Genomic DNA, 13758 nt, shown 5'->3' with positions numbered 1-13758 from the left:
TTTAGTAATGCTTCATCTCGAACAGCTACTCCAAAGGAGATACTGCAACAAAAACAGGTTTTCTACAGCCACAAAACAGACTAAAAGATGGTGGCTTTAAAAAATATGCAGTCATTGACTGGACAGCCCAACAGAGCTCACACCTCTGACGTGCACACTGAGAGCATGCTCACCATCTATAACTGCAGCATCATGGAGGTCAATTACTTTATTCAGGTTGGTACCAACGACTGTCTGGTGGTCTGATGAGGGCAGAGCTATATGATGCTGGATTTGTTTTTGCTACTTTAAATACATCTAAAGCTGATTATAATTCTTATATCTGTTTTGGATTGGTCTGTTTATCAGATTATGTCTACTATAGGTGAGCCTCAGCGTAAGAGCTTCCCCCGACCTCACAGTACTGTTTCCCATCATCCTGTGTGACACCCGTTTGCGCTCACCAGCCACCTCATTTGTGAGTTTCAATATGTATCTAACATAACATGATGGTGGAAACAACATACTGTCATTTCTCAGTCTGACTTGTTGCTGGGAGAGATTATTGTAATCGTAATAGTGTCAAATAAGTACTGTAACTGAAAATTATCATTCTGTTAAAAATTGTGGAAACTGCCCCACAGCATTATACTGCCTTCATTCAGTGTTCAGAGTATGCTTTTTTTTTTTTATCTATGGATTAATGTCAATGTATTCTATTTTAGTGTATTATTGGGGGGAAAAGATGTTACAGTTTGAATATTTTTACTTCCGCCATGGCTGAGATTTTATTATCTACATTCCATTTTTAATGTCTACTGTCAACATTCAGGTACATTTCACCTGTTCGTGTCAAAATGGAAAATATATTACTGTGCCCCAGCCGAATCTTCGGGGGATTGTCTCAGGTAGTCCGAAAAACATTTAATGTGAAGATTTGGAATATATTATTGTAAGTGTAGGATGTTTTTTTTTTTCTTTTCATCTCAACTTCCATCATATCTTTTACATATTAACTATTGTCATATGCATACTGTTTTCTAAGGAAAAACTTATTTTACTATATAATCTGACTAAATTAGTGTAGCTATAGTAAGGGTAATGTTCTCTATGATGATGATGATGATGATGATGATGATGATGATGATACACATACGTATGTATGTGTATGCATATACACTTTTTATATACAAACTTATATTTTACATAGTTGTCAGATATTTATGTTTACCTTGTTCAGCTTTATTTTCCTTGTGTTTAGCCGTATGTCTGTTTCTGTGTATGTGCTTTGAAAGCAACAAAAAGCCAGAGTAAAATTTCTTGTATGTGTTCACACTTTCTTGTCCATTAAAGCTAAGACCTACAGTGCAAACAGCATAAATGGTAAATGGCCTGTATTTAATGCTTTTCTAGCTTTACAACACATGCCAACATTCACACACACATTCACACACTAATGGCAGAGGCTGCCAAACTGCCATCCTGCTCAGCAGGAGTGGTTTGCCTTGCTCCAGGACACAGGGATCAAACCAGAAACCTTGTGATTACTAGACACCCGCTCCACCACCTCCATGTCCCATCGTGTCCCAATTCTTCACCAAGGACTCCGCCTTCTCTTATGGTGCTCCCTCTCTGATGTCACCACATGATCCCTCAGGTCTTGGGTGTGTCATAATATATAATACTAATAATAATTCTATATTGTCTTTATAGTTTTAGGATAAAGTATTCTTCAACATTGTCATACAATTGCAGTAGGATAAACATCTGTAATGTTTGCATGTTTTACATCAAAATGTTGTTTTTTTTTATTAATCGTTTTCATGTCCATGTCCAATTGTTATCAGCTTTTTACAGTAAAACAGATTTTGCTCTTTTGACACTGTGTCTTGGTTGCAAACATGGTGCAGTGCATATGGTTTCCTATAGGGGACAGCAAACGCACAAGGTTACAGCATGGTTTCAGCTGCTAAATTTGGAGGCTTTGCTCATCATGCTCGCTTCACCTTTTCTTTGAGAAAATCACACAAACCTTTCAAATGAATGCTAAGAACTGCTTACCACTGCAATAGATATTTCACATAGCTGTTCCTTGATGACACATAATGATTTCAACCCCAGCAAATAGCACGCACCAAGGATATCACTGTCAAAGGTAATCAAGGAGCTAATGAAATTATCAGTCGAACACAGTGACTCTGGGACTGGTACTTTACAACTTTACACGGTTGTTTTCAAGACACTCTGATATCACCCGTTATGTAGAGTTTCACACTAAATTATTTGTTGTTGTACTATAATAGGTAATATACTCAACTGTATTAAAATGAATCATGTGTGAGTGCACAGGTCACTAGTACAATATGGGTATGTGTAGTAATTATTTATTCATTCTTCAAAGTTTTTACTATGGAGCACTATGTAACTCTGGGTTTTCAAAAGTGCTATATAAAAAATGCGTTACTCTCTAAGAACTGTTCACCAGAATAACATTTAAAGATGATTTGGGATTCCGCAACACATTTCTGTAAAAAAATTGATTTTTGCCGATGTTCATCCTCACACCTATAGACACACCAAAAGTGCACTGATGGAATTTGCCTGAATACCACATAGTCATTATTTCCAGCAATGTGTTTAGCTCACATTATCTCTGCTTATGATGTGTTTGACAGGTGTTAGACACACCCACAGAAGGAGAGCCAGCAGCAGCCTGTAGCAGCATATGTTGTCAGCAGTTGCACACAGAAAGAATAAGTTCATCCATTAAATAGTGTTGTTTAACCACTGCATTAATTCATGCAAGAAACATTCATTTGATATTACATTATATCTATTTTCTTTCTCCAAAGTAACCTTTTATATTCTTAGAGCCATAATTCTTCATTTACCAATCCGGTTCCAATCAGTTAGCAAGGTTTATTGAAGTATTGCGGCTTAATTATTACCAAAACCAGAGTGTCTATCTGCATGCAGAGATAATCTCTGTCCTCACTGTCTCACCTGACACTTGCCTTGTGCTTACAGCTTTGCTTGGTCACACAGTATAACATGTCAGATAGGGTTAAGAGCTTTTCAGTGGGATATAATCCCATAAACCACAGTGATATTTTCACCAGTGGTGACTGTATTACAGGACACATTACACTAGAACTGTCAAAAGACTGCAAAATAGATTCACTCAGTGTAAAGCTGAAGGGAAAAGCACAAGTCAAATGGACTGAAACGCATGGGAGGACAATCGTAATGTACAGTAACAAAGAGAAGTACTTCAGTATCAAGCAAGTTATCATTCAGGAGGGCCAGGGTAAGTGATGTCATTCAATTTAGAAAAAAATGATTTATTTTATTAATTGTTTATTCATGTGGCACACTTTAAAAATACTTAACACATGATATGAAAAGTTGACTTTTTGTCTTTTTTTATATATCCGCTAACTCTTTCGGTGTATTTCTTTTTATTAAATCTGTTACATCGTTTCCTTTTGTGTTAATTTTCCACTGGGGAGATTAAAGACATTCAACATGCTACCATCTGCATTTAAACAAAATGAAAAAGGATTTACCTTACATTATACATTATAACAACACTTTTAATGAGGTGATTTGGGTGTTTTTGACCCATTCACAGAGACAGCAAATGCCAATTATAACAGCAACAGGTTGTTCTTAAAAAAATCTCCCACTTCTGTCCTAGAAATGTATTATGTTCTGATTAATAAACATTGCCATAATCAGTGATGGAAGCCACATAAAGTAACTTTCTTGCCTTTCAGGTAATAATGTTGTTGGCCAGGGCTCCCATGTCTACCCTTACAACTTCCAGATCCCTGCAGAGTGAGTTGTCTCAAAAGAATTAGCCCAATATTCTTTGTATCAGTGCCTTTAATCATAAACTAATTGAAGTGTGTGCTTCATTTCCACTTGACATGAGTAGCTACATAATGTAGTTGCTCTTGTTGCTTTGTAAGTAACAACCTGAGCCAATCTAAATATAGTGCTACTGAAAGAGTATTTACTGTCCATCATCCAGTCTGTTTTGTATTTTGTGTTGCCATGTGTGCCAGAGACCTGCCATCCTCCTTCAAAGGCTCATATGGAAAGATACAGTACACACTGGAGGCAAATCTGAGCAGGTCAATGAGAGTAGACACCAAAGCTAAGGTGAAGTTCACTCTCCTTTGCAAAGGAAACCTGAACAGTGATCCATTGCTGATGGTACACACCTTAAACACACACACACACACACACACACACACACACACACACACACACACACACACACACACACACACACACACACACACACACACACACAAGGGTCGATGGAGGCTTTTCTGGAGAGGATGAAAGTCTGCAGAAGGGGCTTTTTTTAGTAGTTATCTCCATCTCTTTCTCCCCCTCCCTCTATCTCTCATTTACCCCCTCTCTCTCTTTCTGCTTCCTGATCCTTTCTTTCTATTCCTCTTGCCCTCCCTCTTTCTCCCTCTGTCCTTGGAGATTGTTTTGACATAGTTGGACTTGGATTACAGCATGGCTCTTTCTCAGTTACCAGTTAGATGGTTTTGATTGACAGCAGGAATTACTTAATTAACACACACACACACACACACGGCATCCAATGGGTTTGGTGTTTGACTTTGACACTGCTGCAGTAATGAGAAGTAACACTATCCGTTACTCATTTTTCTTTGTCTGCCAGACTCCACAGCACAGTATCACTAATAAAAAAATGAAGCTCTTTACATCGGGGACAGTAGGCATGGATGTAAACATTGCACGAACAGGCTACTACCAAGGTAATTTCATACCATGTGTGATCTACAATGATTGAATTACTGTATACATATACACAGACACTCCACAGATTATCATAACAGTGGGTTGCTTTCAGAAATAAACTCTTCGCATGTTGAACCATGTCAAAGTCCTTTTGCTCATGGAGCATTTTTATCGTCTAAAGATAAGACAACAATAAATGACACATGTAATAATAGTATCGTCAGAGAGATAATCCAAATATCTTCTGGGTTCAAGGTTGCTCCTTTTAAAAAAACAAAAATGTATATTTAAAGCTATATTGTATATGAATTTTGATAGTAAGCATTCAAATGCACATTTGCTGCATTACTAATTACTGGTGGAGCACATTTGCTGCATTCAGTACACTCAAGGGTTTTCTACTACAACTTTACGTGGTATGGTATGACCAGTAGCCTATGGTGGCTAATGTTAGCAAAGTTAAGATCGATATGGTTGCATAAAAAAAATACCATGTCAGTATGCAGACTGTGTGACCCTTCGCTGTTAGGCTACATTTTAACATTTGTCTACTCCGTATTCCTAACTGTAGACTGTTCTACAAAGCTGTTCAGCAAAACTTAAATACACTAGGTTAAAGTGATAATTAATTAATTTAAATAATTAAAATTAATGATTGAAATACCTCTAAAATGCAGGTTTCTAATTCGGGATATAGTTTGAGACGGATACAGTATCAGAATAAGAGTTATATACTTTAACAGTATCAGAGACAATTCAAGTACATTGCATTCTGACACAGCATTTAAATAATAGAGGGGCTTAAATTTATCATGTGTCTACAACTAATGCAGCCACCTTTGATTTTATAATATTGTTAATAATTTAAAATGTTGCATTCAGAATGAGATTATTGCTGTCTATAACTTATATGTAGGCATCAACTAGAGAGTAAGAGGGATCTTTATATTTATGAGAGCATGTTTTGTTTTGCAGGGGAAGGCATAAAGGTTGTGACATCCATTCAGAACAGATCATCTCGTGACATCAAGCCCAAATACTGTCTGTATTTAAAGTGCAGTTATTTTGCAAAGAGGAAGAGGAAAGTGGAAACCAAAGACATCCTGAAAGAGGTGGGTGACGCCATCCCACCTTCTGCAGGTCAGACTGTCACCAGGATCATCACCATCCCTCCCACCACGTGTGCGTCCATCTTAAACTGCAACATCATCAAAGCAGAGTACAGACTCAGGGTGTGTATCTCTCTTCCCAAAACTATAGGTCCTTATGACAACAGGGGATGCATGATCGGTATGATAAGTGCTATTTGTCCACCACAGGTCTATCTGGATGTCAAGTATGCTTCAGACCCCGAGATCAAGTTCCCAATAGTGATTCTGCCCGCTTTACAGGGGCCTGATGATGGGGAGCATCTGCCTGCTTATCCTACCTTCTCCCATTTTGCTTAGTCCCTGTTATCCAGGCAAAGGGCAAGAATGATTTATGTCATGAATGAGTCTCATCATGTGACTCATTCATCACATGCTGATTGATTAATGATGTAAGTTGTTTCACTGGACTGGAGGTTTTTTTATCCACCCAATGTATTTCAAAGAGAGTCTTTGCCTGTCAACTGATTTCATATGAACAAGACAGCTCTGACATTTAAGGTGGTAAAGTTCATACCTGTGTAAACTGATGAAAATAACACCTTCCCATCTGTTTTTTTGTTGCTGTGTGAAACAGATTACAGTTTAGCATTTTGAATGAAAGATTATTATAGGGGTAATATTAACATCAGTTTAATACACCTACAGCAAACAGTCCAATAAATTCTACCATTAAGAAACCATAATGTCCAAGTTTATTTGACACAACATGTGTGTTTGGATTGCATTTACTGGAAGGTAATAATTTGCCCTTGCCCACTGAGATGAAAACAGCCAGAAACCATCTGAAAATAAAAGACCATCCAACTCAAGTATAGCCTTAATGATTTAGCTATAATATGAATATATTATAGTAAAGAAAAAAGAAGAAAAAAAAAGAAACAGACTCTGAGCTTGTTAAACCGCTCCAGTTTTCACAGTCCTCGGTAAACTACACGACGCGGAAGTTAGAGGTGCTCTTTCTGCTCCAGCTCGGACGACCGCTAGAGTATTTCCTTGGGGATTTTCCGTGCAAGCCAAGCATTATGTTGATCACCGTAAAGCGCCTCAAAGTTACCTATAACCCAGTTAATGAGAAAAACACTTTTACTAGTGACAACGTCGTTTCGGGTGATGTCACGCTTGAAGTGGCCAAAGACTGCCAAATCGCCTCCCTACTGATTAAATTCAAGGGGAAAGCAGAGGTGTTGTGGACTGAGAGGTACGGTACTACTGTTGTTTACCACGCCAATGACAAGTACTTCAGCATCAAACAGTAGGCCTACTTAATTCACGACAAAGATCTCACAGGTAAGTGCATAGGCTACATTTGAATGAATGAATGAACATTTAACAAGATGTTGAATTCAACATAGATTGGCTGCCTTGCAGACGTTTCCAAATAAAAGCACTCGGAATCAACGGGATGTTTGTTTACGACAGCGGGGAACAACGACTCCTGTCCTGCCTAACAGAGCTCAGCCCACTTGTCCTGGGGCCTGTACCATGATGGTAGTTGAACAAACTCAGGGTTGCAGGATTGGTTTAGAGTTGACAAAACCAAACCGATGCAATCAGGCTTTATTGGTACCATGACGCAGCTTATCAACTTTCTCTGTTAACTCAGGCTTTGATCCTTAAACTCTGATTACTCCCCGCGCGCGTGCACATAAAAGAGTGACGTCGGCACCGAACAACCAATCACGTTCAATATGGATAGAGCGAGAGCAATATATTTTTCTGCGAAGGAGCAAGAAATTATTTTAGAATATAAAAATGTTTTTCAAGCACGCAGTAATACCGTCTCTGCTGCCAAAGCAAGAGAACAATCTTGGAGGAAGATTGCTGATTGCGTTAATGCGAGAGTTAAAGAAATACATTCTATAGGCCATTAATGTGAAATTATGAATATAGGCTAATCATATTAAAAATGTATTAAATAAAATGAAAATGTGTGTATATATATATATATATATATATATATATATATATATGTATATATGTATGTTTGTAAAATGTGAATGTATTAGCTTTGACATCCTAAGAAAGATTAATATTAATTGATTTTGTGCAACCGCAACCCCAACCAAACGTTCTTGGCAGCAGATCAAGGCAAAATATAAAAATATAATTCAAAGTGGTGAGTATTTATCACAACCTTTTATTATTTTTGTTGAATATTTTATCACAAACACTTCTTTGCAGCAAAGGTGAAGCCATTGCAATGATTGCAACAGAGAACAGCAGCTGGGAATTAATTACGTCACCTATATGTTTCTTTGCTCACCGCTGATTGGTCAAACTTCAGACTGAGATCTCAAATCCAGAACATAACCTGCCCCGGAGCAGGTTAGCCGTGCAGCGTAAGATACCATGGCAACGAACACCGATTAAAGCCGAGCTACTTTCATAGTACCTAAAACCCAGGGTTGGTGGAAACTAAACTGAAACATAGCTGGCTAGCCACCTAAACCAGCTTCATGGTATAGGCCCCTGCTCTGTGGCTTGAACTTCATTCAGGTGCCACACGGTTTACATGTGGTTAGCCGTCGCACACTTTCCAACGCCAAGCCGAAAAGAATTCCACAATCAGATTGAGAAATGGGGAGTAAGGGGTCAAGTTGGGACCTAGGATGGCATGGTGACGGAGAACTCGTTGTAGACTAATTGCGGCACACAAGGTGATCGTGTGTGTTGCCAATTTCAAATTGTGTTTTGCATTTTGAATAGAAGTGTTTTCCAATGATTGCAAGAGTTTTTTTCATTCTTGAACAAAGTGTCTATAATGTAAGAAACAATGTACATTGTTTCTGTAGTGTTTTGCAAGTAATACCGGTACATTATGTTGCAGAATTGCAAAAAAAGTGCAAAGCAAAAAACGTGTTTGTAGTCTACTACTTTTGGTTCCTTTTATGTTGCGGGTAAACAAAGACTGCAATTATTAAAAAAATTGACAATTTTAGGTTATTGTTACAGGCCGAAAACATTAGGCTAAATGATAAAACAGCAACAAAACAATTGTAATACTTTTTGCACTTTGTAGTTTGCTAATTTGAAGCCAATGTAGGCTACTTCTCCTTGCTGTTCTGAGTTTGTACCTTCATAGTTCCATGTATTCTTTTGGACTCGCTTTGGATAAATGAGTCAGCCTAATTTAATGTAATAAGGAAGATGAGATGCATGCACATAAATAATGGATGGTGATGTCTATATGTGCAAAATGACATACATAGACAAAAACAAATCAATTTTCAGTGCATTTAACTGTGTTCTATTGTTGTAGATTGCATAAGACAAACCTCCACACACACATAAGACACCAACTAATGTCAGTAAACGACTAGAGCTGAAATAATTAGTAGATTAATCGACAGAAAAATATTTAGCAACTATTTTGATAATTCCTTACTTGTTCAAAGGTGCAATATGTAATACTGACAGCTAGTGTTTAAAATATTTACTGCAGTACAAATTCAAAATACTGGAGAGAGTCATCTTCCCCCACCCCTCCTCACCAGACTTGAAGTTCACGGAGGTTGCCAGGCTGAGACCACAGCATCCACAACAATGTTGCTAGATGCCTGTCTCACATAGCCAGACATTACTTCACAGCACAGCGGAGTAGCTAACGTTAGATTATGGACATATTGACAGTCATAAAAGACCATGCTCACGCGGAGCTCTGTACCCAACTGACAGACACACTTTTGGGCTTAAAATTACGGTAGCAACCGCTAAAACGCAACAACCTCGCCGTCCTCTCCACCCGACTTAACACAATTTATTGGCTTAGAATTATGGCAACAATCGCTAAACGCACTGCAAACTCACAGTCCTCTCTTCCTGATTTACAGCCCCTCTCTTAACTTAAATTTTTTTTTGAAATGACATAAAATGCCCGTCCCTAGTAGCTGTGATAAATTAGCCTGAAGCTAATGCTTAGCTACCTGTTCAGGAAATTAGCCAACTCTGCGTCCTTTTGGGCTCTAAGCTGTCTCCATCTTTCAAATACATCTCCAATATTTACCCGGGGTTTGTTAGTCTCTGGTCACGCAACTGTTAGAAACATGCTGTTTTTTTGTTTTTTTAGGTCGGGTAGAATCGATCTCCGTTTATCCTGTTCATTTGTTTGCTGCGTTCATGGCTGTACTAACGTTACAGCTGTGGCGCGCTGGGTTTACGTTTTTACAGTTATATCTGGCAACCCGGCCTGGCTGTCAAACTGGGCCGTTGATAACAACACACAGGCCAACACATAAATTCCGTCACGGAACGGAAATTTCAAAAGGCAGACTGATCTCATGAAGTGGCGTATGTATAACCCGCCAATTTGTATGCTATTATTGGCGTGTTGTCAAGACGCATACTCACTTTTTAGCGTGTTTATCAACGCCATTTGGCCTCTATTGACTTACATTACCTTTCGATTTGCGTGTGAATTGATACCGTAGCGAGTAGTATGAAAGGGTGAAAATCCGCGTAGGGAGGTTGGTCGGGGTGGAGGATGGGTCAAACAGGACTTTCACCAAGGAGAGCAGGGATTGTGTCCCGCGTGTGATGTTTCCTTTCCACGTTTGTTCTTTTCCTAAACCCAAACCCCCTGTCGCATTTCCTAAACCCAACCCACGTGTGACGTTTCCTAAACCCAACCGTAGCCTCAAGATAACACGCCACGTGGCTTTAGAAAGTGCCACATGGCGTGTATGTTTACGCTGTGATGTTGCAGACTGCTGTCCGCTGTATACAGCATAGACCTACACGCGGATAGCTCAAAATGCATACAGATAACATGCCACGTGGCTTTAGGAAAGTGGCGTGTATGTTTACGCGAAGTCATGATGTCATGTTGCAAAAGGTGAAAATACTGGCATTAGCATTGTTGTCAGAAAAGATAGTATTTCAACTTAGCATGTTTCCTTAATATCTGATGACGCATTGGGATCATTTGTGGATTTATTACAGTAAATATATTACATATTGGACCTTTTAAGTGTGTATTAGTTGTGTTTAAAGTGCCAAGAACTTCTCTGCCTCAAGCTTTTTTAGTTGTGAGGATTTATTTGTTAAATGTGATTGTAAACTGAACTTCGTTGGGGTCTACACCAAATGTTTAATAACTTAAGTAACATTATTGCTGTTAATTCAGTGTGCTGATTTTTCTTTAGGAGATGACGCCCAAACACTACTGACGAACCAGAATGGACAAACATGTAAGTATTTTATAACAGCTGCTATTATTGTAATTGCGAGTATTGTGGAAAAAAATGATATTTAAACATGTTCTTCTTTACAATTAATTGGTTTTCAGGGAGCAATGTTGTTTCCCCAGGATGCCATGTTTACCCATTCACCTTTCAGATCCCTTTCCAGTAATTACTTATTATTTTAATGGTTCCATTGTGAGCTGGACAGACCCTTATCCTCTCCAGACTTAGTTTTTTTAAACAATGAAAATTGTATATTATCTTCTGAAAACAACTAAATACATCACCTTTGCAATCGTAGTTTATTTTGATATATGAAATATTTAGTCTAAAGTTGTAGTTTATAGATCTACTCTAGTGTCTGTATATTACTTTGATTGCTTGCTTCCTGTATAGTGCATACAAAATGTCCAATCCATTTTTCCTGTTCTTCTGCTCTTGTGCTTCAGGATTATGCCCTCCTCCTTCGATGGCAGTGTTGGTAAAACCGTGTACTTGCTGGAAGCCAAGCTGAGCAGAACAATGAGAGTTCCTCAGAAAGATTCAACAAAGATCAACTTTGTGACAAAGGCAGATCTGAGAAGTCACCCTGAGCTAATGGTATTTGCTGAGTTACATCATTATTCCTGTCATTCCAGCAAAGACGTGTTGATGATGGCAGTTGAATGACTGCAATCCAGCCATTCCTTAGTACCTACCGGTGTATTGAGCAATGTGCTTAAACCCCAGCTGCCTCAAGGAGATATATTTGATTGAGTATTAGTATTCAGCACTGCCACACTGTATAAACTTTACAATTCACACAACATAGTCAATGGCATTATTAATTAGACCATTTACTGAATTTGAAATGTGTTTTTAGTTTCCATGTAGAGATATTATCTAATGGGTATTTTAGCAGTGTACCTGTTGAATTGGCACAGCTTTTGTTGTGTTGGGAGGCACTGGAACATGGACATTTGAGTGTTATTGTGTTTGTTAAATTTTGCTTTAATAAATCTGGTCTTCTTTCAGATGCCACAGCACGATTCTGAGGACAAGAAAATGACATTTTTCAACTCAGGAACAGTAGCCATGGATGTGAATCTTGAAAAAACTGGTTTCTTCCAAGGTAAGAACCCATAAAGTGATATTAACATTTGTTAGTCTCATACCAAGGGTTGTTTTGATATTTCTGGTCTGTTTTTTTGCAGGAGAAGGATTGAAGGTCCTGGCCTCCATTCAGAACAACTCTTCTCGCCAGATCAAGCCCAAGTACTGTGTGTACAAAAAGCACAGCTTCTTTGCACGAGGAAAGAGAAGAGTCCGTACTTGGGACCTCTTTAAAGAGGTGGGAGAGCCCATCGCACCTTTTACTAAAGAAAATGTTACAAGAGTCCTCTGTCCCTTTTGATTTAGAGCCCTCTATCCTCAACTGCAGTATCATCAAAATGGAGTACAGACTCAGGGTAAGCATCCGTATGGCAACACAGATGTTTGTGCCCTGTTCTTATGCGACAGTACATTAATGTCTCCTGAATCGTGTTTATTGACAATTGTGGGGATACTTATTAATTCAATAAACATTTCAATTCAGTTTTTCCTCTTTAGTCCTAAAACTACCAAAACCTCAACTCTGTTGAGAGGATAGGTAATCTCACTTGTCAAATCAATACAACTTAAATTTGGTAATACATTATTGGCACAAATGGCATCAGAAAAATTAAGCACACCTCTTAATAAACCAGTGCTAACTTTGTTTAAAACCATTAATCTTTGATTATGTAGCAGTAACAATAGAAAATGAAAAGGGAAGGGTTATTGGGTTTTGTCTACTCGTCTAGATGAGCAACTGCACCCACCGGTCTCTTCTTGCTCATGGCGTTTGCTAAAGGAGTTGGTTTTGCACACAGGGTGTAAATAATTGTGAATGTATATAATGCTGTACGATAATTCTGGTGACAAAATAAAATCCAACAATATAACATCAGCAATGTTTTCACAGGTTTACCTCGATGTCAAATATGCTTCAGACCCAGAGATCAAATTTCCAATAGTCATCCTGCCAGCGTCTCCGGTTCCTGCTGGGGTGGCACCACCACCAGCTGCTTCTGGCTTTGGATTCGAACCATTTGGGAGCACAAACCCACCAGCCTGGGGGATTGTACCAACACAATCCCCAGCAGGAGCACCCCAACCTTCAGATCCCCCTCCTCCATATGGAGCATATGTGATGTACCCTCCTTTGACGGATTTTGGCAATAAAAACTAGTGTGAAAATACTTGCACATTTTAAGGACATTAAATAAAGAGATTTTGTACATTTTGTTATCGCGTCCAGTAACTTTGAAGTGCTACAATATAGCCTTGGCTGCTTCGTCTTTGACCATTCTTTTTAAAATTCAAATTTAAAGGTGCAGTTAGCAATGCTGCGTGAAAATTGTTGATATTTGAACCTAACTGCCAAACAAATGCCCAGATTCAAGGACACGCACTGCCATAGCGACCACTTCTGTTTGTGTCTCTGCAGACCAAATGAAATATGGCGGAGTCTATATTAGCTCACGTTAGCTTGTGGATTAGCAAACAGTCGCTACTGCTGTAAAGCCAGCCAATTTGGAGCAGCCATCACAAACGATAGCAAACGGACGAGGTTAAGCTGACTTATTGAAAACAGTGAAGCTAAC

At 38.6% G+C, this 13758-nt stretch overlaps 1 protein-coding gene and 1 pseudogene across 2 annotated transcripts; both read left to right on the top strand.

Moving 5' to 3' along the window:
• The first annotated feature begins 2988 nt into the window (after positions 1-2988).
• LOC120561237 (arrestin domain-containing protein 3-like) lies at positions 2989-6707 on the top strand. 2 transcript variants are annotated; one of them, XM_039804267.1, is made up of 6 exons: positions 2989-3286; positions 3756-3816; positions 4047-4143; positions 4682-4778; positions 5737-5993; positions 6081-6707. In XM_039804267.1, the coding sequence occupies exons 1-6, from the start codon at positions 3031-3033 to the stop codon at positions 6207-6209; spliced, it is 897 nt and encodes a 298-aa protein (XP_039660201.1). In that variant the 5' UTR covers positions 2989-3030; the 3' UTR covers positions 6210-6707. The 2 variants fall into 2 exon arrangements, with proteins under 2 accessions (XP_039660201.1, XP_039660200.1); XM_039804266.1 differs by having other exon boundaries at positions 4047-4197; positions 6081-6703.
• A 130-nt stretch (positions 6708-6837) lies between these two features.
• LOC120561235 lies at positions 6838-13399 on the top strand (annotated as a pseudogene).
• Positions 13400-13758: the final 359 nt, after the last annotated feature.

Source organism: Perca fluviatilis, chromosome 6, assembly GCF_010015445.1.
Source record: "Perca fluviatilis chromosome 6, GENO_Pfluv_1.0, whole genome shotgun sequence".
Classification (NCBI taxonomy): Eukaryota; Metazoa; Chordata; class Actinopteri; order Perciformes; family Percidae; genus Perca; species Perca fluviatilis.
Note: the sequence above shows the minus strand (reverse complement) of the source record. Positions and strands in the feature narration are given on the sequence as shown.